Source organism: Tursiops truncatus, chromosome 20 (assembly GCF_011762595.2).
Source record: "Tursiops truncatus isolate mTurTru1 chromosome 20, mTurTru1.mat.Y, whole genome shotgun sequence".
NCBI lineage: Eukaryota > Metazoa > Chordata > Mammalia > Artiodactyla > Delphinidae > Tursiops > Tursiops truncatus.
The window spans coordinates 37,243,928-37,271,423 of record NC_047053.1 but is presented as its reverse complement, the minus strand read 5'-3'; the positions used below and the strand labels follow the sequence as shown (position 1 = coordinate 37,271,423).

Here is a 27,496-nt window from a genome sequence, read left to right as displayed (position 1 = left end):
AAAAATGTGTAATTAGGGACTTCTCTGGTGGCGCAGCGGTTAAGAATCTGCCTGCCAATGCGGGGGACACGGGTTCAAGCCCTGGCCCGGGAAGATCCCACATGCTGCGGAGCAGCTAAGCCCCTGCGCCACAACTGCTGAGCAACCCCTGCTCGCCATAACTAGAGAAAGCCCGCACACAGCAATGAAGACCCAATGCAGCCAAAAATAAATAAATAAAAATAAATTTTAAAAAAATGTGTAATTAATGGAATAAGGCAGGAAGTGATGTAAGAATGATACCAACACTGAAGCTCTTAAGATTTCATCAGTCTATTTAATACTACTTCTTAGTTTTCTCGCCTTAATTTTTTCCCAACTTTAAATGTTTGTACTGTAATGTTTGGGTTTATATCTTATAGAATTGCCATGAGCTTGAAAAGATGGACCTGGAAGAGTGTGTTCAGGTAAGATTGTGGATTTTTACTCAGAAATATAGTACGGTAGAGACTTACACAATACACGCACATCAGAACATTCAATTCCCTACCCTAGTATAGTGGGGAGCCTGCAGCACTGCTGACTCTCCATTTATTGAGGTGTCCTCCAGGCATACCAGCAGAGGTGCTCATGGTATTTTTGCTAAGGAACTAGGAAAATACATGCCATCGGTAAGATTGCCATTGGAAAGAAAGATGGCTCAGGCATTTAGACCATAAAGATACTAAGATATTTCCTTAGAGCTACAGGGTTATGATGCTAATAAACAATTAAAGGCCCAGCACACTGATAGATATCACTGCCCCTTTTTAGCTTAACTGGACCCAGTGCCCCTTACATCATTAACCCTGGAGACCCAACTCTGTATGGAACCCTGCCCTTCAGGCAGGCAGACTTAGCTTCTTATCAACAGTTTTTTTTTATTACCAATTTTAAGAGCTTTCAGCTTATTAGTTGGCTGGGGAGAAATTTTAAAGAGGGACTCCTAAAAAGAAGATAGAACAGTGAATTTTTTAAATGGTAAAAATAAAGAAGAGAACATACTTCAATAACTATAGACACCAATTTTTCTAAATTACTTGTTATCCGGACACTAAGTCCCTATTAGTTCTTATTAAAGTAAAACTTATTCACATCCATCTGTTTCTTGCACATGCCTAAATGTCCTGTGTGTCCTTTCCAGTGTTAGTCCTTCTGAGTGATGTGCACACGCCTGCCCACTCCAGTCCCCCACCCCTGCCATTTCTTAGCCCCTGTGAAATTATGTGTATTATAACAACAATCTCAGAATTGGAGAGAAATTTGAAAAGAAATGCTGATTTACTCTCCATCCTAAGATAACTATAAAATACTGTTCTTCCTTCAGGAGTTCTTCCTACTGAATGTTCGTAGTTAACCCAGCAGCAGCCTCTTTCTGCCACCCTTAGGGAAAATAACTGACATGCCAATTATCAATCCTGAGTTATGACATGGCTTATAAAAATATGGGCCAGATATCTAAAAATTTGACGATGTTCCTACATTAAATTTTTTCATGGAGCAGCGTCTTCTGATTCACTTCTGTGATGGTTCTAAGGAGGTCAAAGTCCAGTGGGTGGAAGTTATGAGGGAACACATTTTCATTTGTTTCAAAAACAAACAATTTCGACAGACCTGTTCAAAGATGACTAGATGAGTTTAAGCCCAGCCTGGATAGGTTCTCAAAGAACAGGTTCTGGGGCTTCCCTGGTGGCGCAGTGGTTAAGAATCTGCCTGCCAATGCAGGGGACACGGGTTCGAGCCCTGGTCCGGGAAGATCCCACATGCTGCGGAGCAGCTAAGCCCATGCGCCACAACTGCTGAGCCTGTGCTATGGAGCCCACGAGCCACAACTACTGAAGCCCGTGCACCTAGAGCCCGTGCTCCGCAACAAGAGAAGCCACTGCAATGAGAAGCCTGTGCACCGCAATGAAGAGTAGCCCCTGCTTGCCGCAACTAGAGAAAGCCCGCATGCAGCAACGAAGACCCAATTCAGCCAAAAATAAAATAGATGAAATAAATAAATTTATAAAAAAAAAAAAGAAGAAGAACAGGTTCTGGTAGCTGATGGGGTTTCAACCTTACGATTCTGTTATTTGATGAGTGATATCAGGATATCAGTCTAAAATACTAGTGTAGTCAAGAATGACGTATGACCTATGAGTTTTTTGGAATTATACCTAAAATAAACTTATATGTTTCTTTCAGATAACAGATAGCACATTAATTCAACTTTCTATACACTGTCCTCGACTTCAAGTATTGGTGAGTTTCACTGTGGAAGTTTTATGTATCTATTGGATTTAATCAAAACCCAGCTCTTACTTTCATCTTGGTGCCTGGCTACCATTAGGGGAAAGCATATTTCTCCAAATTGTCAACTTACAGAGGACCAAGGGAGGACCTGCGTGAAGGGAGAAACTGAGATAGAAACTGGAAAAGTTAAACATTTTCTGTATCAATGCTTGGAGCTTGAAAACTGACATGGAGAGTATGAGTTCTCGCTCCCACATGAATTACACTCCAGCCTGAACAGTGCTTAAATTTCCAGAGATCCAGGAGATGAGATGGCCTGAAATACGGCTTGCTTCCCATTGGGACCAAGTGTTCCTATAAAATAGAACCAGTCAAGGCTTTACTAGGGGTCGGTCTCTGCTACTGCTTCCAGTAACACTGTGGGAAAGCATTCTGGTTGACTGTTCTGTACCTAGGCTTATTTTGGTGTTTTGTGGCACTTTAAACTATGTTTCGGTCGAGGGTTCTGAGTTTCGCATGGAGGAACCAGGGATTTAAGGAAAACTTGTAAAGTGAAGAGATGACCACATCTTACAGCTGTAAGAGTTATCTTAGGTTAATTAACTGTTTGGGCATGCCCCTGCACCAGGTATTCAACATTTAGTCCAAATTCCAGAAAATTTTTTTACAGGAAAAGCTTAAGCCCCACTTGTCCCTGTAGAGAAGAAAAGTATCAATAATTTGTGTGTGGAGAGCGTGGGGGGAGATATTTTGTTTATCAACTATTTCACAGTCATTATAGGAATTCACAAAATATATTTAGAATCACACAGAGAAATGTTGATCATTGATTGTCAAAAGCAGAACCCAAGCAACTCCAGTATACGTTCTTTATTTCACCACATGGCTCCAGTGATGGCTCCGTATACTTCAGACTCAAACCAGAAAATTCTCCTTTTTGGTTGCACACAGGCCTCTGGGTAGAAGAATGCCATTAAATATTTCAGTGTCCTTCCTTGCTCTGTTTGGCTGCAGAGTCTGTCTCACTGTGAGCTGATCACAGACGATGGAATTCGTCACCTGGGGAACGGGGCCTGCGCCCATGACCAGCTGGAGGTGATTGAACTGGACAACTGCCCCCTAATTACAGATGCATCCCTGGAGCACTTGAAGAGCTGTCACAGCCTTGAACGGATAGAACTCTATGACTGCCAGCAAATCACACGGGCTGGAATCAAGAGACTCAGGGTAAAGATGGTGGCATCACCCTCTGGCTCTAGTGTTCTCAGCACGCTTTCCTTCTTTCTTTATTTTTTCCCTCCATTTCCTTTTTTTAGATTTAGATTCCTGTGATTATTTATATTTATGTGGACATTCAGCAAAGAGAAAAAAAGATGGAGAGCAAACCTAAGGGTAGATAGTTCTTACCTGTTGTTCCAGATATTTGGTAGGAAAATACCCACTGAAGGGACGAAAAGTAGATCTCCTCCCAGCAGAGTCTCTCTGATAACATGCCCAGAGTCAGAAAAGCAAATGTCAGATTTTGGTTCTAAAGGAAAAAAAGGAGTAACATAAAGAAAATATTTAGTTAAATGGGATTTAAATTTTTAATTTGTATTTCCTTTCATATCAAAGTGTTTTGCTGCGGTTCATATTTTTTTAAGGCAACAAATGGATCACATAGTTTTTTACCTTTTCCTTTTGCCCCATCCTTCATAATAGAGAGACCCATGTATAGCCAAATGACTAAAAGACAGATTGCCAGCAAGGAGCTTATAAAAGACTGGATGAATCTATATGTTGGATTATTCAGCTCAACAGACATTTATTGGAACATCTGCCTGACGCCTGTTGTGGGAAAGGCACTGTGTTAATTTGGCCCTTACAATCAACCTTTAAAAATATCCATGTTGGCCTTATGGCATCTGAGTGCATAACGGAGCAGCACACTTCATCTTGAGTTCCAGTTGACCTCAGTTCCGCCTCTCCCTTCAGACCTAGAGGACTGAGAACATAACTGCAATGGGGAGGCCTTGTACCCATATGTCTTCAACACCAAAAGAGGAAGAGAGCCACAGGTCAACCAGAGCGTCTTCTATGGCCTACGTACATTAGGGTTTTTGGACCTGCCTGGCTGTCAGGAGTCTCTTCCACCTCTGAATCCTCAAGAGTCACTTAGCACTTTGACACTCTTAATTTAGCTATTTATGTGCATGTCTAGACTATAAGTCCCCTAAAAGCAGGATCTCCATCTTGACCATCTTTGCAGCCCTTTTACATAACTAGCACAGTGCCTTGAACATAGTAGGAATTTAGAAACTATGTAGTAAAAATTAGAAGCATGTTGTTAAAAGAGGATAATGAGGTTTTTTTTAAATATCAGAAGAAACATTGTCCATAATGGCTTGGAAAAAATTGAGTTTTTAAGCTTATATAATTTCTTCCAGCTCTGGGAACCCCTTTGGGACAGGTTAAGAGATTAGCATGAATTTTTTCCCCAGTTTTATTATTATGGAAGCAGTTATATGAGCTTTTTTGGTCTTTTAGAATAACATGGGATGGTACAAAGTAGAACCCAGGTCTCTCAACATCCCGTCTGTGCTCAGCTTCTGCCCTGCCCTCATGTACACTCAGTCCCTCAGTGGTTTTTCTGAAAAGCAACATTGCTCTTTCTGTTTAAGCCCTCTCTCTTAGTAATGTTTCTGTCTTGTTTCAGACCCATTTACCCAATATTAAAGTCCACGCCTACTTCGCACCTGTCACTCCACCCCCATCAGTAGGGGGCAGCAGACAGCGCTTCTGCAGATGCTGCATCATCCTATGACAATGGAGGTGGTCAACCTTGGTGAACTGAGTATTTAATGACACTTCTAGAGTTACCATGGATCTCCATTGGAAGCGACCCCAGTGTTCCGGGCAAAGGTTACAAAGTGAGGGCAGCGTCCAGATCCCCAGAGCCACACATACATACGCATACCCACTCTCACCCCCACCCACTCTGTCTCTGTGACCAGGGGATTGGGTTTGTGCTGGCTTTATCATGCGGATTGGTAAAACTTCACCATTCCTGTTGGATGTGCCCAGAAGAAAATCAGAAGCAAGGTAGACGGAAGGGGGCATTCCAGCAAACCCAGTGTTACTGCTACTGTGGTTTCTTTATTTTGTTAAGGGGTTTCTTTGGCAGTTTTGGAACAGCAGCTGCAGTCCTCCAGGGTCAAGGAAAGCATAGAAAAACAATACATGTTGTATCCAGGGACCAGAGAGAAGATTTCTTTGCATCCTATCAATGGTAGCCATCCATTGTAAGATGACTGCAGAGCTTCTGTGCTTCCTTGTTCCCATGCCAACATGCCGAGCGTGCTCACAAAGAAGGCTTGTCCATTCCTCCTCCTGTGTTTTAGTATTTGGCCCAGAGGTTTCCTAAATGGTTGCATTGAAATCGCTGTGGTCCAAAAGTGATGACGTATTCACTCAAATTGTCACTCTCTGTAGCACACTGTGTACCTGTCTTTCACTCTCTGTTGCTCCCTCCTGCACTCTTGCTCAGTCTGTCGTCTGTGCACAGTCTGCTTACTCACACTTGTTACTCCTTCGCTGTTGTTATGTTTACAGTTTGCATTTTGGATGATTAGTTGGGGTTACCAAACATTTTTAAGAGAGACATTATCAATAAATATTTTTTTAATTCTAAATTTTACCATTAGGGGACCCTGCCTGAATCTTTGCCAGTCTAAAGGGAAACTATAACAAAAGCAAGAAAAATTCTGAGAAGAAATTGAGCTAGGACTATTTTGATGAAAACAAACTTTGCCTTTTGGTTTCTGTTATATCTTGTGATAAATGATAACATGCATGATATGCCCGGTATTCCCCCTGCACATTTTTCCTTCCATCTAACTTAATAAGGAGAGAGAAATGCCTTATTAGGAAACGGTGGAATGGCAAATCCCAAAACTGAACCTGAAAGCTGCCGCCACCCAAGCTCAGATGTGTTGTGTGTTCACCGAAATCTAGGTGTGATCAGTGGCATCTAAGATTTGTGTCTCTGAGGTTTGTTCTGCGTTAGCAGGAATGCTGCTAGAGGAGTTGTGCGGTTGAGCCGGGTAGTTTCTCTTTCTCCCCCCCATTTCAGCCTATCAGGGGTTCAAGAATGACCCTATCACAGCTGGTCAACTGTATGTCATTGTTGATGGTATCGTATCTAATGTTGGAGCCTCAAAGGACCAGAACCTGTCAGCCATATCCCTCTTGTGCTCCAGAGTTTCTGTGAATGAAATACTGTAGTAGCCAGGTGAAGGCATTGGGGCAGCAGAAAGAGAACATTGAGAGGAAGTAGGGGGTTCAGTGTCTCTTCCCAGCCTGGTCACCAGAGCTGAGGGCAGGGAATTTAGTGCCCGTGACTCAGAGTCAAAGAAGAAGCTCCCCCCACTAAAAAAAGAAAAAAGAAAAATCATGGAGGATGAGGGAAATATAATGAGTTTCTGAAGTACGAGAAGTAGACTTCTAAATATCAAGGCTAGAGACCTTGTGTGATTTTTAGTAGGGTGACTTTTTGTCTTTTAGGACATTAATGTCCAGTCCACTATAATCTTAGGTCATCTTCTGCATGATCCAGGCTGTTATCAGGCTTGTTTTAATGCTTGTAGGTGCTGGTTCTACCAGCATATGTAAGAATAAAGTGTGATTTGTTTTTCCACAAGCGATCAGTTGAAAAGGTCCTAGGAATCTGTACTATCCACCATTATTTAGCGCTTAATTTATTTTAAATCCCATTGTGCCCTTTTAAGCTCAGATTATGTGTGTTTTTCATTTCCCTTCCCTTATCCTCTTTTCAGATTACCATATAAGGAATATACTTTTTAAAGTGAGACCCACTCTCCTGGCTATACCCCACATATACAGATACACACATGTGCACACACACTTCCAGATGTGGTTGATAATATTCAGATCCCTGGGTCCTCACTCAAATAAAACTAAAAAGAAGAATATTTAGGGTGCAGGTGCTCTAACGTACAAGTTTAAAAAAAAAATAGTGTCTGAACAAAACCCTGATTTATTAGTGAGTGTGGATTCGAATTTCCCAATAGTTGAAGCTCTTGAGGTACTTCTTTATTTAAAAAACCCTATTCACCAGTACATGAAGATCTTAGAAATGCTGTTTCTGTTCTCAAAGAGTGTACCCATGTGCAGGTCCATGTGGAGGCGAGCCCTGCCTGTCTGGGCCAAGAACAGAGTCAAGAGAGGGAATAAAGGCCCTGGAGTGTGCAGCACTGGCATGTATGTGGTCAGGCAGGAACCTTGCTCCTTTCTGAAGCAAACTTCTGGCCCACCAAGCTTGGAAGGACATGTATTTTTTATGCCAATCTAAGACCTATGTCAGCTGATGAAATGTACCAGGACTTCGAGAACGCAGAACATGGTAAGTTTTGGTCAGGTGGAAGGGCCCTGCCATCTGAACGTAGTATTTCCTGTCTCATCTTCAGGGACACTCTTGAAAGTCCAATAAGGCTTTACTGATGTAGGAGAAACTCTTCCTTAGGAAAAACTTATTGGTCCATTTGTCTGACTCCAGAGCCACTCCACAATATGCCTTCAATAATAAAAAAAAAATACAGAGCGAACGGAGAGAAGAGATTTGGGATAAGTAAGAAGGTGCCCTCAAAGTTATTATGCATCTGGATCATCTCTTTCCTAAGCAGCCTTTTCCCCTTACATGTTTTAGCATCATCAGTATCTTTTACACCTTCATTGGCCCCATCAAGGTGATGATTCCAGCTTTTTTTTTTTTTTTTTTTTGCATTGACTTCTCGTATGTCCTTTCTATACCCATCCTTGCCCTCTATTTGGAAAGCTTCCATCTCACTCCCAGCAATGCTGCTAATTTATTCTCGTGTCTTCAGTTTAGCTTCCTCTTTGGATCCTTGTCCTGATCTGGGCAAACTATCCTGGGCAGCCTTGAATTCAGTAACTGTCATGTAGCTCAGGCCATTTTTCACTGGGTGATCTTTGATGTTTGCTTACTGGATTTGAAATCAAACTGTTAGACATGAGGAGTAAGAGAATCTACCCTCATCCTTTTTCCAATATTTGGAATGTGAAAGCACATCGTGCTTTATGTAAAAAAATGTTTTCTCCTCCTATTCTGCTCTTTAGTGGATGTAAAAGTATTTCAGATTAAGTGGTTTTTATAAATTTCCACATCCATTAAGTTGATTTAGCAGACATACAAGTCAGAAATTTTTCATATGCTTTCTATCACATTTTAGAGGGCAACCTGGTAAATATTTTTATGAGGCTTTATTTTGGGCTTTCCAAACTGTTTGAATGGTTCAGTATAGCTACAATGCTATATAGCAGTCAAGTTCTTTTATTTCTTCTAATTGCCTTGTAAAATGCATTGTTACTGGTCTGATAACCCACTAATGCCATGGGGGCGCTAAACAAAGTATGAGTTGGAACCTGTCTTGGTTTGAAGTTGTTAGGAAGTGTGAGAGTGTCCCTGGAAAGAAGAGGTGGTTTCCTGCCTGCCTGTGGGCAGCGTATCCTTGGTGACTGTATTGTTTAGAGGGGAGGAACACTTGATCATGGTGGACCCTTGTCCATTTAATGTTTATTGGAAGTCAGATTGCTTATGACAGTTGCCACTAGTGAGAGAGGAAGGGTTTAAAGAAAATTGGACTGTTCTGCTTTTTCCCTCCTTGTGTACATGATTTAAGGTTAGATTTCTATCCTTGTTGTGCATCCTGGCTGACAGACTCTTTCAGTGGTATGCTCTGAGCTTCCGGAACATTTTATACAAAGATTGCCTTCTCTGTCTGCCCACCAGTTCTAGGATTTTTAACCACCTCAAATCCAGGCCATGTGAATTAGTCAAGTCTTGTTTGAGAAGACGTGTAGGATGTTTCATTGGAGGTCTTGAGGCAGAACCCTCCCGCTTACAATGATCTTGGACCAAAGAATGCTAAAGTGTCAGGAGGGTGAGGGGAATTAATAGTCTCAGCCTCTCCTCACCTTTATTTCTCTCATAAATTTTAATTGTAAGATTGGAAGATACAGAGAGCTGTATACAACCATGTCGATAGGGTATAATTAACCCAGGTAATTTGGGAATAAAATTTGGCTTATATTTGCTATATCCAGATGCCCAGACTTAACATCTTGGGTCTCCAGCAAAGAACGTGCTGCTCTAACCTTGCCCTCTCACTTGGGACAAACTTTCTACCTACCAGAAACTACCATTTGAGGCAAGTGAGTTTTCTGCGTGAAGGGCTTCTGCAGCACCGCCCCCGCCACCCCACCCCAACCCCGTGCCCTCCCAAGGCAAGTCTACCTATTTTGCCCATTTTTATTCTTAAGAACATCAGTTCTGCATCTCTGAAGCCTTTGATCCTTTGGAAAGTCAGTAAGACCTTCTCAGCTGAGTCTGAGTGAATCTTTGGAGCCCAAGAGAGTTACCCTTAATTTTCAGCAGAGAAAAAAATTGTTGGACAAAATCATGTGTGTGTTAAGAAAATTCCATAATGTGCTTCCTCCGTCTCTGCCTTCTGTGCTTGTTGAGTAACCCCTTAGTAGAGGTTGGTTCATAGGTGTTGAGACCTAGTGCTTCCTCAGCCAGGGTAGTTCACTGCCCTTTTAGGAAAAAGAACCATGAACAACCAAAACTATATCAGTTGACATTGTTTATTTTCTGTGTTTTTCAGTGTCTTGTTTTGAAGAATTGGGGTGGGGAAATGGTAGTTGACATTCAAAGTAGAGGAGAGGATCAGTTCTGGAACTGGGGTACTTTGCTTCAGGTACAAGCATCTGTCCTGAATATATAGAAACAGCTGAATATGTAGAAACATGTGAATAGGTTTACTTTCCTCTCCATGTAATGAACTCCATGCCCTTCTTAGTGGCAAGGAGGGCTTCTACTTTCTACACACCTAACCAGTGTCATCCAGATGGGGATTGGCACCACTGAACACCACCAGTGCTTCCCATCGGCTTCTGGGCATGATTTTCACCAGGGCAAGAGCAAGTAGGCAGTAAATGAGAATCCCCACCCCAGGGAGAGATAAGAGAAGAGAGGTGTTCAGACACATACCTGTTCTCTTCTGCCATATCCCCAAGAACCCAGGGAAATCTTTGAAGTGATTTTTTTTCTTTTTTTTAATTAAAGTGGATGAAGAAAGATTTACCCCACTAAGTTTTAGCTTGTCACTGTCTCTTATACTACTTGTTGTTATTCATTCAAATCTGTACTACACTGCTGCTCACATACATGTATGTGTTTCTCACCTTAGCCTAACCCTTCTCAGCCCCTGAAGTCATTTTTCTGTTTTGTGTTTTCTTTTTTTTATGGCACTAGCGAATGAGAACCTAAAGTCTTAGAAAATCCTAACTTGAAAAGGAGTCTCTAACTGGCATGGTTTGATTAATTACTTTACCTTTTCCCCCTAAAGACTTGAATGATTTTCTTCCCTAGTGCTATATAATAGATCTGTAATAAGTGAAACCTTTGCTGCTACTTTTCTGGGTTTACATCAGTTTTTTCCTTCCCTTAAAAATAATTTCTTATCTGTGCTTCTCTTATGACTGTTAATTTCTAGTAAGTACAGGAAGAGGTGAACCTGAGATTTCTTCTCTTACTCCCCTCCTCACGCTACCCCCAAGTTATACACTAACCTCTAACATATATAAGATCCATGAGATGGGGCTCATCATAAGATGCTTGTGGGGTTTTTTTCTCATCATGCTGCAGCTCTCAGAGCTGGCCCCTGAGGATCTGTGACTACCCAGTCCGAAGGGTTACTACAGGCAGAGAAAGGCTTTCTTAATTTTGTCTTTCTCCATTCCTGTTTTATGATCACCCTTCAGATGCCTCCCATTCTGGCGGCCTCCTTTTTCCTCCCAGGAATTGTTTCCAAGTAACCTGCCTCGGTCATTTCCCAACTGCTCTCCTCACCTTTGCCCACCTTCCAGTGACCCTGAGAGCACAGACCTGAGAGACGGGGCCTGTGCAGAGCTCAGAGAACTGTGAGGACTACCCCTGCCTTTCAGACTCTACTTGGGGACAGAGATGGATGGGTAAATGGTGCTGCGGGAGCAACTTTTATCTTCAAACCAGGCTGTTTCGCCCTTTGCACTGCCCCGCCTCCATCCCCACTCCCCTGAGGAAGGGGTAAAGTGCAGAGGATGGTTGACTAGCAGGGTCTGATCCCCAACATTGCTGTCTGGCCTAAGCCTTGTCCAGCCATTCGGCCTGCTCTGGAGTGAGAGCTTCAGTGTGTGGGAGCTGCTGCTTGCTTGTTTCTCCACCAGGCCTGCCCCAACACTTAGCCGGTCCCTGGGGCCAACACAGTTCCCTACATGGTGACTTAACACCAGCCTCCATTAGCTGTCCAAGCGACTGCGTTTCCACCCAGTACTTTTGGCGCTTGAGGATGGGGGGAGGGAGGGAGGGTTATTTAAAATAAATAAAATCCAAGGTGGCAGTAGAGGATTCCTTTTGCTTTAAAAATCTTTGGACTAAAAAAATAAAAAAATTTAAAAAAATGTTTTTTTATATATGAATATATAAAGTAAATTGTTATGTAACTATTATTGTTTCCTGTATGTTCTAATTTTTGGTTTATGATGTAATTAAAGGAAATAAGCTGTGAAGACTTTTCATTTTACTGCGGAAATAGCCTGACTTGGAGCTGTGATTCTTAACTTCCTTGAACCCTTGATCTGTAAAGGCTCCTGAGGCTGAATGAAGGGGCTTCTTTTGGGCATCTTTATTTTTTTTTAATATCCTTTAGTGAGTACCCTTTATTTATTTATTTATTAATTGTTTAATAATCTTTATTTAGTACCTTTTCAATAGCCTTTATTTAATACCCTGCACTCCACTTGCTTCTAAGAAAAACAGAAGACATAATATAAATCAGAGTTTCTAAAAAACTTTTGTCTTAATTGGATAATAACAATTCAACCTGAGTCCCTTATCTGTGCAAAGCATTGCCCTTACCTGGACTAGGAAGGAGTGAGGGAGTGGTGTAATGGTTAAACAAACTCACTGCACGTGACCTTGGCCAGTTAACCCCTCTGTCTCAGTTCTTTGTTGGTAAAGTGGGGATAACAGTACCTGCTTTAGAGTTGTGAAGATTAAAAGTGATAAGAGTGGCACATGGTAAACGCTCACATCTACCTGCTTTTAGTCGCTTCATTTCAGTATATTTCAGTATCTAATCTGTGCCAGAGGCTCCTAGGTTGAGAGATGCACAAAGGCTGATGCCTTTGGTCCCTGTCCTTTTGGTGGAGACGAGCAGTGGAGCCAAATCAGCAACCTCGATTTAAATCTCAGGGTATCTACTGTGCCCTGAAACACCTTTGGGGAGCCCTGTGGAATCGGAGGCCTCACTCGAAATCCGCTCATCCTGCATGAGTTAAATTCCTAATCTGGATTGGTCATCTGGGGCCAGCGGGGTCCCACAGTCCCTTCCAGGGGTGCAAGGAAGCAAGCCTGCTTCCTTGTCCATATTGAGACAGCCTTGGCTTTTGAGGGAGGCAAGTTCGAGGTCTTTGAACTTCAATAAGCAGACTTTCCCTTCCCCTGTGCTTTAATCCTGTTAATTCAGCCAGTGTAGAGCCTTCCTCCTTCCTACCTTCCCTAGCCAGAGGCCACCAGGTTTAGGACTCAACAAAGATGATCAGTAAATGATAAATGGGGTAAATGATTAATAATGGCATCTTGGCCTATCTCCCAGTGCATGCAAATGGGTTTTCTCTTTTCAGTATGCTTGAAATTTTCCATAATAAAAATTTTGAGGGAAGGGGATGAAAAAAGAGGAGTGGAATAAAATATGGCCCCAAATCACTTACCTTTTTTTAAAGTACTTTAATATAAAATTGGTTTTCTACACAGAAAAAAAATACACAGAGAAAATCACTTTCAGGTAGATTATAGGCCTAAAAGTGAAACACAAAATTAAAGTTTGAACTTTGAAAAACATTCATAGGAAATTATATTTACCTTAATGTATGGAAAGATTTGTTAAGACCTAAAAATTAAAAGATTAATTTTAATTCAACTACATTTCTTAAATAAAAAATAATAAAGCCCTATAGCCTCATTGTTCAAGAAGAGAGCTATAGTAATTCCCAAGTCTCTAGAACTGAAGTTTTAAATAAGTGATTTAATAGTTGAATAATCTTTTGGAGGCTTTAGTGGTTAGTTTTTGCCCAAACTAATTGGGAAAAGAGTCCAGTCGGATTTATTTATATTTCTGTCCCAGACTCCGTCCCTTGCCCTGGTCTCTTTAAGCAGGGGACATATCCCCGAGAGGACCATAACACCAAGAGAATTGGACAACACATTGAATATATATATATATATATATATATATATATATATATATAATATATATATATTGAATATATATATATATATGTATCTTTACTTTTAAAGGGGATGAATAAAATTTTAAATAAACATGAATTAATGCACTCTGTTCAGCAGCACTGCTTGGGGCAAAAGCTCCTTATCCATATTGCCAGGGGGTTTTTTGCCTCACAGGCTTGGCCAGCTCAGCTCAGCAGGGAAGGCTGTGTCTCAGGGATTCCAACAACTTGCTGTTGAGCAGAAAGAAACGTGAGCCTGGGGGCTGCTTGGCTCCTCCCCAGGGGTAGGAGGACACATGACGATTTGGCTCTTCACCTGAAGCCTGGTGAAGCAGCTGAGGATGTTAACAAGGCTTCTGGTGAGCACAGGACCCCAGAGAACCAGGCTGGCACCAGTCTCCTCCTCTTGCAGCAGGGCACCCCTGGGCCTAGGTCAGAACCAGGTAGTAGCCATCTGGATTCTGCACTGAAAGCAGTAAAAAAAAAAAAAAAGAAAGGGCACCACCGGGGTGAGACGGGCCCCAACCACCACTAGCTGCTGTGCTGCTTCTAAACCCCTAAGCGGCCTGCAGGGCCTCTGCCACACCCAGGTGTTCTTCCAGCCCCACCCTGGATCCAGCTCTTTAGGAAGCCTCCCTGGGTACCGGAGCACAGAGGAGGGATAGAGGGCAGGCATCTGAATACCAGGACCACAAGCCAGCTGATCGGAAATGCTGATCGGAAGTGCTCTGCTCCAGGTGGTGTCCAGCAAGCACCTGCCCTTCTGACTTGTATGACTGTTGGGGGGGGTGGGGGTGTGCGGGAAGAGGGGTAGGGGCCTTTCCTTCCCTTCTGATAAGCTCCCTGAAACTAGGGCATGTCTCCCTCATGAGAATGCGTTTATTCAGTTCCTTCTTCCTGAGCAATAAATGGCTGTCTCGTAGCTGTATGACCCTGTCCCTTTGACACAAAGCTGGTGTTGAGCAGATGTTTACCCCTTGATTGGGACACAGCACCCGTAACACACCTTCAAGGAACCTTTTAATCTCATTTAGGAGGCAGTATTATAAACAATCTTACCCTTTCTAGGGCCTGTGAGACACACGCCTCTCCCTCTCAAAGCCCTACCTTTCTTCACCACAGCCACAAAGTACGACTCATCCTCAAGATTCTGAACCACCTGCAAGGGAGAGGGGTCACTAAGACGATTCTGTTCTTAGAACCAAACGGAATAAGCTAGGACAGGGAGAGGGAGACTGGGCCTGGTGTTGGAAGAATGATCCAGGCCTTTGTGGAACCTTGCAGGGAACCGCTCCCGATTTACCTGGTCACTGAGGAGAATGAGGATGCCCCCAGGGCCCTGGTGGAAGAGCCGATGGATCTGATTGGCTGGGAGGGCCAGCAGTTCAGCCAGTTTCCCCATGAGCTCTACAGCACTGAGTTCATCCAGAGAGATCTCTTGATAAAAGCCTGGGGGTGTGGGCAGCACAGGGGCAGGAGTCAGTGGGGGCTGCGGCCCAGAGGGATCCCCAGATATCAGGAGAAAGGAGAAGACAAGGCGACAGGCTCATTGGGAGGGCCCAGGTCAGGGAAGAAGGAATAAACCTTACAAATCCTCTTCACTTTCACCTCCTATTCCTCACCTTTGGGGAGGCCTAGGCTGAGAGGAACCCCCAGTTTAAAGAAGAGATGGGACACCATATGATAGAATGACAGAATCAGATGGAGTCAGAGTATAGAGCATGGAGGAATAAACCCAGGGAGTCATCCTGAAAGAAGACTAATCTAGTCATGGAAGATGAGAATGCCAAGGGCATCCTGGGTCCCAGGAATGGTGGAGCATCACCCCTTCCCCAGCCCAGAAGAGGTTTCATGCAACCACACCTGAGTTTCTTGTCTTCTGAAGAGGCCAGAACCTCACCTGAATCAGGGTTCTTAGGAACCTCGTTCTCTTGCCTAGAGGCCTCCTGAGCGACATACAAGGTCAGCCGGTGACGGATGGGCCTGGGCCAGGAAAATAGTCTACATTCATACCTGAACTAACAGGTCCCAGTTTTAGCCCTCATCCCTGGGAGAAACCCTGTGTCCTCCCAGGTCTCTAGGGATAGGGGGTCACCAAACTTTTCTTAGGTATTTAGTGAATGCTGGACCCTAGGGGAGAGAAGATGAGAAGAATCCATCTCTGTCCCCAGAAACTGAGTGATGCAGATGGGCTGGCCACAGAAAGAAGTCACAGGAGCCTAACTTTTAAGCCCAATTCTGCTAGCCTTGCTTGCTCTGTGACCTCAGGCAGGTCGCTGTCCTTTGGTCCTGAGTTTCTTCCTTTGTAAAAAGAGAGAAGTGGGGCTAAGTGGTCTTTCAGGAGCCTTTGGCTTGAACAGTCTATGAAACGTGAGTGTCAGCTGAGTTGGTAAGTGCCACTACAGTGGGAAGGGGACCCTGGTTGGCAGTGCCCAGCACCTGGCTCTTAGAGTATTGAAAAGGCGGATCCCGTCGGCAGCTCCACAGATCTGGATAAGGTCCTGGCGGGTAAGCTTCAGCAGATCAGTGCCTGCAGAGTCAGACAGGGCTAGATTAGGGGAAGAGAGCACTGGGATCAAGGGTGGCAAGGGATACAATCCAACATTAGTCTACAAATAGCCCTGGTATGCCCAAACATGGGAACCAGACTTGGATTCAAATCCCACCTGTGCCACTTGCTAGCTGTGTGTCCTTGGGTAAGTTATTTAACCTCTCTGAGCCCTGTCCTCAGGGGTAGTGTATAAATTGTATGGGATAATACACGAGAAGAGAGCCTAGCCAGCATAGTGTGCTTGCCAACTCTTAGTTCTACATAGAAGTTAGTTGAAGGTCACACAGCAAGCCAGGACAGAGACAGGCTTCCTGCCCGACTGTCTGCCCTCAGTCCCCTACAGGTCAGGTCCCTACCAGACCCCAGCCTCACCAGTAAAATTGGCCAGCGACCGACAGTAGTTGGAGAACCGGTGCCGATGCAACCACTGCTGTGTCTCTAGGATGGAAGCTCCAGGGTTCAGATCCTGAGGTATAAAGAGAGCGGTCCAGATAACACCGTGGACCCACGGACTGAGAACAAGGTGGAGGGGAAACATGGCCCCTGCCCTTGGAGGTCCCAAGTCTGAGACGGGAGGCTCATCCTGGCGGAGGCAAGTGCCCAGCGCCATCCGCGAACCATTTGACTATCTGTGGCCATACCTCATCTCCCCACCAGGGGGCAGGGCCACCCTATTCTGGAGAGTGAGGTGACACTGCTGAGAAGGCTTTGCAATAGGGGGTGTGGGAGTGTGGAAAGGAAAGACTCACCTGGGCTGGGCTGCCCCCCAAGGTGTCCAAGGCGAATGGTGGTGAGGAGCAGAGCCTGTGGGGAGCAGGGAGTCAGGCTCAGGGAAACAGTGCGGCCAGTCTCCTGCCCCCCTCATCCTTCCCCAGGCCTGTCCCGGTGTCACCCACGTGTTCCCCAGAAGCTGCCTCAGCTGCACCCTCAGGCCGGCCCCTCCCCCGCTGCCTAGGCTGAGGGGCTCTTCTCTTCATTCTCACCCCCAAGGGCTGACAGAAGGTGCTCGTCCTGCCTCACCTCTCCGGGGGGAGCTTGCAGGAGTTGGGGGAGGTCAGAGCAAGAGGGCTCAGAGGCGGGTGGGGTCCCGAACTGGGCTCTGGCCACGGTGAACACTGCAGGTAGACAAGCAGTGAGGTTAGCCTGGACATTCGGGTGTGTGTGGGGGCGGTGGGCAGTGGTGGCTGTTGGCCTGCCTTGGGCCAAACTTGGCCCCTGCCCCAGGAGTCCCTGACAAGTTGATCAAGTTTCCACACAAAGAAGAGAGTAAACTAGCCTGCAGCTCTGTTTGGGGGATTTGGGGAAGGCTTCCTGGAGGAGCTACAGCAGGAAAGGAGGTGCTCCAGGCAGAGGGAGCAGAAGTGAGGGGCGGCCACGGCAGGGCAAGGAGAGGCAGCCGGCAAGGCGTCATCTCCTGGGAGTCTTGAACAACAGGCAGTGCAGTTTGTCCTCGCAGGAAACAGGTGGAATCACTGGGAGGCTGTGATGATCCTGGAGCAGTCGCAGCCCCTGAGGCCTCAGTTTCCCAGCGTATACAACGAGGATCTTTTCTCCAGACCTCCCCTCCCGCCCCCGCACCCAGTACACACACCTCCATGAAGACTGTGCTCTCACAGGCTGTCTGATACTTGTCTCTCTCATGCACGGGCTGTTTCTCAATCTTCTCCCGGTCAGTTTTCAGTTTCCGGTCAGCTCCTTTGGGCTGCAGGAGGGTGACAAGAAAACCTCAGAGGCCTTCTTCACCTGCCCACTTCTCATTACAGGAGGGGCTCTGAGAAAGAGACCAAGCCCCATCCCTCTGTGCACGGAGAATGAAACAGTCCCAGAGAGGGGAACCGCAGGCTGAGGGTCCGCTGCAAAGCAGAGCCAGATCCACACAGCCAGCAAGGCAGGGTGACAGCCCTGAGAGGGAGGGGACAGGGCCCCCGTGCTGCATGTACCTTAAACACCTTGATGAGGCAGCCAGCTGAATGCAGGTGCTCCGGCGAAAGCTCCTTGTCACAGGGCTTGAAAGTGTCGATCTGAAGGCGGAAGGGAACACCTTTCTCTCCACCTTTTTTCCTAGGAGTGAACTCGGTGCTGATGCAGTGAACCTGAGGTGGAAAAGAAGGGTGCCTCCAGGTCCCACCCACATTCAAGGGATCTCACCTGAAAGCTGTTACCTGTCTGTCACCTGTCAGCCATTAAGCACAGCAACTTCCCACCCCCAACCAGTGTCTATTCTTGAAGCATAACTTTTTTTTTAAGGGGAACAATTTTTTCCAGCTTTACTGAGATATACTTGACATATAACATTGTGTATGTTTAAAGTTTGCAGTGTGTTGATATGGTGCATTTATATATTGGAAAATGATTACCACCCACCATAGCATTAGCCGCTAACACCTCCATCACAGAAACACCCCATCACATAATTACCCTTTTTTTGGTGGTGAGATCATTTAAGATCTACTTTCTTCTTAAAATATAACTTTATTAGGTTCTTTCCCTTGTTCAAAATCCCTCAGCAGCTCCCCAGGGTTATGAGATGAGAAGCAAAGTCCCTGACCCTGGCTGGCATTCAAGCATCTTAAAGAGTCAAGTCAAGCTTTTCTGCCCGGCTGCTCTCTCTCCCCCATCAATGAACCCGCTGACCTACCGATCCAGCCTAATCATCACCTCAATACACCTGCATAGCTTTTTCTCTACCGGGAAAGCTCTCTCTGCTCACATCTGAGCCAATACATCCCATTCCAGAGTAGGGTTGCCAGTTAAGATACAGGATGCCCAGTTAAATCTGAATTTCTGATAAGAAACAAATAATTTTTTAGCATCAGTATTCCCAAGTATTGCATGGGACATACTGATACTAAAAAAAAAAAAATTCTTTAGCTAAAATTCAAATTTAACTGAGTGTCCTGTATTTTATTTGCTAAATCTAGCAGTCTACTCCAGGAAGCCTTCCTGACCTGCACACCCACTGTAGCCCTCCCCAAATCTTGTGAAGAACAGGTAAAGGTAGGGAAGCGGAGGCTCACAGAGATCATGTGACCTGGGCAAGGTCCATGCCAGGAAGTGGTGGAACTGAAATCGTGCCACATCCACCTGACTCCAAATCCAGATGCTTAGACTATAGTGGACACTCAGAAAAGGGACTTACAGGTGAGTTTTGACAATATTTTTCGATTATAAAAGGAAATCTTCCAGCATAGAAAATATGGAGAACACTGAAAAAGTATAAAGAAGAATACAAGCATTTCCCATCACCCCACCTCTCAGAGATAATACTGTTAACATTCAAGTATTGTCTCTTCCTATCTTTTCTCTGGGCAAGGAAAAAAACCCCACAACTTTTGTATACACACACACTTTTATTTTTACAAAATAGAAATCAAACTTTAAATACAAGTCTATATTCCGCCTTTACTTATGGGAAAGCAGTTTCTCTTGTCATGAAATATTTCTCAGAGACATCATTTTAATGGCTACACAATGTCCATTATAAACCTGTACTAAACACTTATATCAAAGTCAATCCTCTTCTGATGGACATCTGATTATTTAAAATCTTTTAATATATAAAGCGACACTGGCATGAATAGCTGGTAAATATATTTCTGTGTACTTATTGAACACTGCGATAGCGGAACTACTGGGTAAATGAGTATGAACATTAAATTTAATAAAATTTGCCCACGTGCCACATACCTACAGAATGGGTGCACCAATTTGCATTCTCAGGATGTGAGGGTGTCTGTTTCTCCAAACCTTACCAATAACAGTTTTTAAAAAGTCTTTGCCAGTTATATATATATATACACACACACACACACACACATATATAATTTTATTAGCATTATTAGCATTTTATATAACACATTATATGTCATATGTGGCAACTATTTTTCCCATTTGATGTCTCCTTTTAATTTTGCCTGTGTATTGCAGACCGTTACTTTCTATGAAGCTAAATTCTGTCCTATGTTTTTTAATTTCTTCCATTGCCTTAATGTTTAACAAGTCCTTGCCTTTGTTGAGATTCGATCAACATTTATCCATCTTTTTTTCCTCAAGGTGTTTCTAGAAGTGGTTCATTCTTATCACGCCCCCCACCACCACCCAAAATCACCTTCCTTCCCCACTTAGGCTGCTGCCACCCACATCTGAGCTCCAGCCTCCTCCCTGTCTCAGCTTCAGACTCACCTGCAGAAAGAGGGAGGTCCTCTTGGCCGGGTCCCAATAAAACTCCACCGTGTTGAGTTGTGAGGGTAGCACTTGGGGTTCTATCACCCCCACGGACAGTGGCACATCTGCAGGCACAGGGTTGCAGGCAGGGAGTCGGGCTCAGCCCTCCCCATCCACAAGGGCCTCTAAGACAGAAAGCAGCCCTAAAGGGTCCCTGGTCCCTCCCCATTCACCTATGTCCAGGATGCGGTCCCCAGGCCGGCTCCACCTCCACCCATCCAGCTGCTGCTGCTCCGTGTACTGCAGGCGCCGGTCGTGGAAAACCACACGCACCACACTCTGCGGGCACAGGAGGGCGCGTGGGCATTTGGGAACCAGTTCCCACACCTGGGGCAGGCCAACCTTTCCAGCCTCTCCCCCACCTTGCTTCCCACCCTCCAGGGGCAGAAGGACTTAGAATCACTAGATCCGTGTCCAGATGCCACCTGCCACTCACAAGCTGTGAAACTGAGGAAGTAACCTAGAGCCTCAGTTTCCTCATCTGTAAAATGGAGGAGTTAATCCCTTCCCACTCGTAGTCACTCTACCCATTTCTTTTCTTCGCTGCACTTATCAGTTTGCGATTTGTAAATCAATTTGTAATTGCATATATTAATAATTTGTGTAATTACATGTTTGTCTCACTCAGCAGAATGCAAGCCCCCTGAGGAAGGAAACTGCATCTGTCTCTTTACCCCTGGATCTCTAGCTCATCGAACAGTTTCTGGCAAAGAATGGGAGCTAAATACTTTTTTTTTTTTTTTTTGAGAAAGAAGGAATCATGTGTGTGAGTAATGCTATGTAAATGTATTTCTAAGTCCTGGTTCTGCTACTTACTGGCTCTGTGTCCTTGAGAAAATACTTAACCTCGCTGTGCCTGTTTCCTCAACAATTCCTGCCCACCACTGAGCTATTGTGAAGGTCAGATTGAAAGGTGGACTTGAGAGGGTTCTACTTGACAATGACATCATAGTGATGACACTGGCTTCCTGCCCAGAGGGATAGTCATAGCCAGCTTTTGCCAATTCTGGAAGGGATGCACCTACCTTCAGCAGCCGGGGCCCCTGGGTGGCATCGCCCAGTTTGGGGTTGCAGAGCATCCTCACCTCATAGGACTGGCCTGGGAGAGATTAAGGGGATGTGTGAGACCCACTCTGAGGGGCAGAGATGCTGCCTGCCACCCCCAGCCTGCCCTGGGCCCAGCCTCCAGAGCTTGCTGCCTCGCTAGCCCCTCTCCTTCCCCAGGCCCAGCTCACCCTGGTTCAGGTAGGTGAGGGTCTCCTCCTGCTGCTTCACAGCTGGCGAGGTAGCTGCGCAGAGCACGTACTGGAAGGCGGGGCAGGGTGGTTCCGCACGGGGGATGTTGGGCGGCTCTTCCTGCTTCAGGTAGGGCAAGGGCAAGGCCTCCCTGCCAGGGAGAGGAGGGCACTGCTGGCTTTCTGCCCTGTCCACCCCATCCTCTAAGAGGCTTTGACTCTTTCTGCCAGGTTCTCCCTTCAGGGAGCCCACAGTGTGCTGTAGCAGGCACCCCTGCAGCAGCCAGGGCCTAAGGGGCCCCTGTTCAGCTCCTCTGGCCTCCAGCAGACCTCCCTTAAGGTACAGATCCCAGATACTACCAAGCCTTTGCAAACATCTGCTATTAATTACTCGTTTGCACCCTCAGGGCTTGCCTGACACCCAGTGAATGCCCACCGCAAGTGTCCTGAGTGGGTGGGTGGTCAGGATGTTTTGAGACGTCCTGGGACCCACTGAACTCCAGGTACATTTGACCACTTCCCCACCCCCAGAGGAACTCAAGATCAGGAGGCCCATAAGCTTTCGCTTGAAACAGGGGGCCCTGACGTGTCCATCTCAACTCAGAGCAGGGCCTTCCGCAGGGACTGTGGGAAGGGGATGTGGCCCTTACCTGAGCAAGCTGCTTGGTGGCCCGGGGTACAGTTCCCCGGGGCTGGGCCACAGGTGCTCCGGCTGGCTGTGCCAGAACAGCATCTTGGAAAAAGAGCAGGACCAGCTGTGTCACAGAAGGCTCAGCACCGGGTTGGGCTGGACCCACTGGGCCATCCACCCGGGGCCTCGGGCTTTATATACAAGAGCATAGCCCCAAAAGGGTGGGGCAAGGCCTCAGCCTCTTATTGGCTGAGCAACCGGGGCTCTAGGAAACTCAGGACCTATTAGGCAGCCCAAGCTGAGGGGAATCAAGAAATGGCATCCCTAGGGCTCCCCACCAATCATTAACTCAAAGGGGAAGTGGTGGTGCAGCAAAACAAGTCACCGGGACGGACATCCACTGCCCCACCATTCCCCCAGAGGCCCAGAACAACGAGGGGCACCCTCAGGCTAAAAGATTGGCCCCAGATCCATAAGCCACGTAGAGAGTCCTGGAGACCTATGGGCCCAGACCCCTCACAGGACCCCATGGGGGGAGGGTGGAGCCTGACCGCTCCAGGGGACGGGAAGAGCGACAAACAACATCACATGGACCAACAAAGGGCCTTTGCTCCCCCTGGCCTCCTTCCTTGTCTCTACCCCGCCCCCATACACACAGGTGCAGTGATGGCCTGACACCTGTCCTGTCGCTGGGGGCTACCTGGCTAGGGGACTGGAGTTTACAGAACATAGTCCAGCTTGCTGTGGAAACAACTCGGGGGGTGGTGCTGGGAGAGAGAGCGTGCCTGTGAGGAGGAGGGGGTGGGCCCGGGAGAGCCCCCCCTCCCAGGGAGGTAGAAGGAGAGGCGCTCCAGCTGGGCTGGTTTCTCTGCCCCTCCTCTGCCCTGGGGCTCAGGGTGCACTGTGTTTATGGACAAATACAGTTTGCCTGGGGGACGACCCCCTTCCCCAGGCTCAGCCCCTGTTGTCACTGTACACAGTCAGCTCAGGGGCCCCCCTGCCCCCACCCCCCACTACTGTGTTGGGTGTAAATAGATAAGGGCCTTGCAGAGAGCACAGATGGGGCTCTAAAGATGCGGCTTGACCTCATGTGACCCTAACTATCTAGGCTTTGTGATTCTGGGGGGCCTCCCTTGCAGGGAGAGGGAAAACCAAAGAGTATGCCCACACACACAATGGGCAGGCAGGGTACCTCCAGGTACCTTGGCCCTTGGTCTTCTCTCATGAAGCCGGACAAAAGGAGGAAAAGGGGATGGGAACATTCCTGACAATGGGGGCCAAAGAAACCTGAGTCCCCAAGATCTGCAGTAAGACCCCCAAGACTTCAAGACTCACCCATTGCCCAAAGCTGGATCCAAGGTCAGGAGGCCCCCCATGGGACCCTGCAAGGTTGGACAGAGCAAGATACCAGGAAGGCCAGGGGAAGGGGAGTAGGAGGGGTCCAGAGGGAGGGCTTGGCCCTGGCCTCGGGGGAGCAGGGTGTAAGGGTGGCAGTGGGGCAGAGGGGATGGGGGTAGATGGGGGGGGCGGGGCTTGTTATGCTTGCTATGGGGGATGGAGGTGGGAAAGGTGGAGGCTGGCGCGGGCCCCCTTCGAGGACACCAGTGGAGGGGACTCCTGCTCCATAAGCCAGTCCCACCCCCTGCACCGCCCCCCAGCCTGTCCTCTACCTCCCCCTCTGAGCACCCCCTCTCTCCTACTCATATTTTAAAAAAATATTTACTGGGCTTCCCTGGTGGCTTAGTGGTTGAGAGTCCGCCTGCTGATGCAGGGGACGCGGGTTCGTGCCCCGGTCCGGGAGGGTCCCACGTGCTGCGGAGCGGCTGGGCCCGTGAGCCATGGCCGCTGAGCCTGTGCGTCCGGAGCCTGTGCTCCACAATGGGAGAGGCCACAGCAGTGAGAGGCCCGCGTACCGCAAAAAAAAAAAAAAAAAAAAAAAAAAAATATTTACTTATTTATTTGGCTGCACCGGGTCTTAGCTGTGGCGTGCAGGATCTTCTTTGCTGGCAGGAGGGATCTTTAGCTGCGGCATGCGAACTCTTACTTGCGGCACGTGGGATCTATTTCCCTGACCAGGGACCGAACCCGGGCCTGCTACACTGGGATCGCGGAATCTTAGCCACTGGACCACCAGGGAAGGCCCACCTCTCCCTTACTCCTGCTGCTACTCCCTCCTTCCGCCCATCTCAGAGTCTCTGGGCTTCTGTCCCCAAAGAGGTGTCCCTGGGCCTGTTGCTGGTTTTCCTTGGCTCTGTCTCTCCAAGGAAAGAAGCCAGGCTTGAGGCAGACAGAACCTGGTCACTGAGAGCCCCCACCAGACCCATTCGCTGTACCTCCCGGGCCAGCACAGCACAGGGTATAAACAGCCCATCCAAGGCCCAGAGAGGCCTCAGGAAATTTCTGGTCCAGGCTCCCCACTCTCAGAGGAGTCTCAGCCTCTGGGTGGTCTGAGGCCCCCACGAGGCAGGGACACATTTCTGAACCTACTTTCCTCATCGGTAAAATAGGATCAAGGCCTCCGTCCCACTCAGTGTGGCCGTGAGGATCCAAGGAAGTTCTGTGGAGTTGCACCTTATCCCAGTGTTTAACCCTCAGGAGCTTCCCTTGGGGTAGCGAGGACACCACTGAGGGCCCCAGCCTCCTTGGCGGTGTCCCTCGCTAGTTCTGGAGGTACAGACATGACTGTCCCAGAAACTTCCCCCAACACAGATGAATTTCATACCCCAAATGCTCTATCATTTTCTAGGCCACGGCATAACACGATCCTAATAATACCCTCGGGGTTCCCTGAGCCAAGGAAGTAAGTTTTTATCTGTCAAAATTGCTGAGAAATAAGTCAGTGTCTTTCTCCTCTAACCAAAATCTATCGTTTTGTTTTGTCTTCTATCCCAGGCAACATTCCAACCCGGAGAGTTGGAGAGTGAAGCCTACCACTCCCACAGAGAAACAGAGGCGGAGGGGAGTGTTCTTCATTCATTCATTCATTCAACAAACTGTTATTGAGTGCCTACTATGTACCAGGCTCTCTCTCCCTCCCTCCCTCCCTCACTGGTGTGTGGGACCTGGGGCAGGGTACCTGGGTGGGTGGAATCCTAACCTATCCAGGGCTCAGGCACCGCTGTTACCCCTACATTAGTGGTCAAAGGGTCTGGGCACTGAGTTCCAGGGAAATGATTTTTATTTTTTTATCTTTTTTAAATTGGAGTATAATTGCTTTACAATGTTGTGTTAGTTTCTGCTGTACAATGAAGTGAATCAGCTACTATATGTATACATATATCCCCTACCTCTTGGATCTCCCTCCCACCCCACCCCCGGCCCTTCCCACCCATCTAGGTCATCACAGAGCACCGAGCTGGGCTCTCTGTGCTATATAGCAGGTTCCCACTAGCTATCTCTTTTACACATGGTAGTGTATACAGGCCAATCCTAATCTCCCAGTTCGTCCCACCCTCCCCTTCCCTAAAAGGAATGGATGAGAGCACGATTTTTCAGACACACATGCACGCACACAGGAAGCTGGCAATACCATATGGCAATCCCTGTGTGCTCTGTGTGTCTGTGTACACGAATGCCCCCACCCTAGGAGGGTGGTCCTTTTTTCCAGCAAACTGTCTCCGAGGCCTCTGGGTGTGCAGCTCCACAGGGCACCACACTAAACAGCGCACCCCTAGAGTTCGAGGATGCACAGGCCTGGCTCTAAGTCTCCAATCTTTTATTCCTGAGAGTCCCTCTCACCACCAGTAAGTCTCACCTTGGAAAGGTACTCTGTTCACGCTTCAAACTTACTGCTCCCTTCTTAAAACCCTTCCTGCAACCCAGCCAGCTGGCATTTATGTTCCCCATGTCCCTCCTCTGCCCTTCACCAAATTCCTTCACAGCAGTCGTCTGATGTGCAGTTTATTCTTAATGTACTTTGTCTAATGTTTGTTTTCCCATCAGAGTGGAAGCCCCTTGAAGGTAGGGACTAAGAGGTAAACACACCTCTCGATAGACCCTGAGTGCAAGCGCAACTAGGTGGATTTAGGTGGATTTAGGCTTAGCCTTTCTGAGCTTCGTGCGGCAACTATAAAAAGGGGATGGTGGGCTTCCCCAGTGGCTCAGTGGTTGAGAGTCCGCCTGCCGATGCAGGGGACGCGGGTTTGTGCCCTGGTCCGGGAGGATTCCACGTGCCATGGAGCGGCTGGGCCCGTGAGCCATGGCCGCTGAGCCTGCGCGTCAGGAGGCTGTGCCCCGCAACAGGAGAGGCCACAACAGTGAGAGGCCCGTACTGCAAAAAAAAAAAAAAAGGGAGGGGGGGATGGTGAGAACCTCTGCCCCACAGGGCTGGATAATAATGAATGAGATAATGAGCCCTCAGTAAATGTAGGTGTCTTTTTCTCTACATATCTCCAGTGCCTAGTATATCATACAGGTTTATTTATTTAACACTTAAAAGTGTAGGTTTATTTATATAACACTTATAAATGTAGAGGGTCTTCTTATTTAGCAAACAGTTCTTCAGTGCTCAGTATGACTCCAGAGTGCTTTTCAGTCTATCTTCTAAGACAGATGCTATTTTTTTTCTATTATTCTATTATCACCGCCCCCCTCATTATACAGATGGTGAAACTGAGGCTCCGAGAGGTTAAGTAACTATCTCAAGGTCACACAGCTAAGAGAAGACACAGCCAGGGTTTGAACCAAGGCCACCGGGTTACATTGCTCCTAATGACTGTACTATGACCACTCTGCTGGACAAATGTGTGTGGAATTCTGAAATTAACCAGGCAACAGTCCAACCTGGGGAGCTGGAGAATGAGGTCTACCACCCCTCCCCCAAAGAAAGAGGGGCTGATGGGGGGCAGTGTTCATCGTTCATGCATTCATTTATTTAACGGCTCCCAAAGAAGTATCAGACCCCGGAACCTGGATGGCAGGGACCTCTGGCCTTTCTGAGCTTCGGCCTCTTCAACTGCAAAATGGAGAAAAATACTTTCTGTTCCAGTCCTGGGCTGTGAGCCCTGAGGATGAGTAAATATGAATGACAGTGGCTGGTCTGCTGTGGTTTTGATAGATGGGGGCGGGGGGGTATTAATAACGGCAGGAGGAGCAGGAAACGGGATTTTTGTCTCCTCAAGGATGGCTATGGCTTGACAATTCCCTTGGGATGAGCAGCAGTGGAGGCTGCAGGAGGGAATTCCCTGGCGGTCCAGTGGTTAGGACTCTGCACTTTTACTGCCGAGGTCCCGGGTTCAATCCCTGGTCGGGGAA

The 27,496-nt window shown here is 47.0% G+C and overlaps 2 protein-coding genes and 1 non-coding gene across 9 annotated transcripts in view; 2 read left to right on the top strand and 1 right to left on the bottom strand.

Annotated features, from left to right (window-relative positions):
- Positions 1–11,880, top strand: part of FBXL20 (F-box and leucine rich repeat protein 20) — a 112,931-nt gene extending 101,051 nt beyond the window's left edge. For 5 of the 7 annotated variants that reach the window (XM_019924988.3, XM_073798009.1, XM_033847559.2 and 2 more), the window contains 4 exons: positions 402–446; positions 2,206–2,262; positions 3,268–3,480; positions 4,949–11,880. In XM_019924988.3, coding sequence (XP_019780547.1) covers positions 402–446; positions 2,206–2,262; positions 3,268–3,480; positions 4,949–5,056 — 423 coding nt within the window. In that variant the 3' untranslated portion in view covers positions 5,057–11,880. The remainder of the gene's footprint in view (positions 1–401; positions 447–2,205; positions 2,263–3,267; positions 3,481–4,948) is intronic. The other 2 variants (XR_012328714.1, XM_073798008.1) reach the window with 2 other exon arrangements.
- A 2,150-nt stretch (positions 11,881–14,030) lies between these two features.
- LOC101326865 (transcription factor CP2-like protein 1) lies at positions 14,031–22,345 on the bottom strand. Its single transcript, XM_033847690.1, has 15 exons — positions 22,263–22,345; positions 21,613–21,764; positions 21,403–21,476; positions 20,551–20,656; positions 20,336–20,442; positions 18,094–18,246; positions 17,745–17,855; positions 17,174–17,268; positions 16,903–16,957; positions 16,526–16,619; positions 16,042–16,132; positions 15,503–15,585; positions 14,906–15,051; positions 14,710–14,761; positions 14,031–14,068 (listed from the first exon to the last, which is right to left on the bottom strand). Exons 1-15 carry the CDS (start codon positions 22,343–22,345, stop codon positions 14,031–14,033), a joined length of 1,440 nt encoding a protein of 479 aa, XP_033703581.1.
- Positions 22,346–27,423: 5,078 nt separating this feature from the next.
- Positions 27,424–27,496, top strand: TRNAK-UUU (transfer RNA lysine (anticodon UUU)). The gene has a single exon. It is a non-coding gene; the product is annotated as a tRNA-Lys (tRNA).

What these genes read in the sequence shown, in the direction of transcription:
- LOC101326865 (XM_033847690.1), bottom strand. Translation starts at nt 22,345, where the DNA reads ATGCTGTTCTGGCACAGCCAGCCGGAGCACCTGTGGCCCAGCCCCGGG. An exon ending in CCTCACCTACCTGAACCAGG is followed by an intron (nt 21,477 to 21,612) that starts GTGAGCTGGGCC and finishes AATCTCTCCCAG; the next exon opens with GCCAGTCCTATGAGGTGAGG. An exon ending in AGAGCACAGTCTTCATGGAG is followed by an intron (nt 17,269 to 17,744) that starts GTGTGTGTACTG and finishes GTCTACCTGCAG; the next exon opens with TGTTCACCGTGGCCAGAGCC.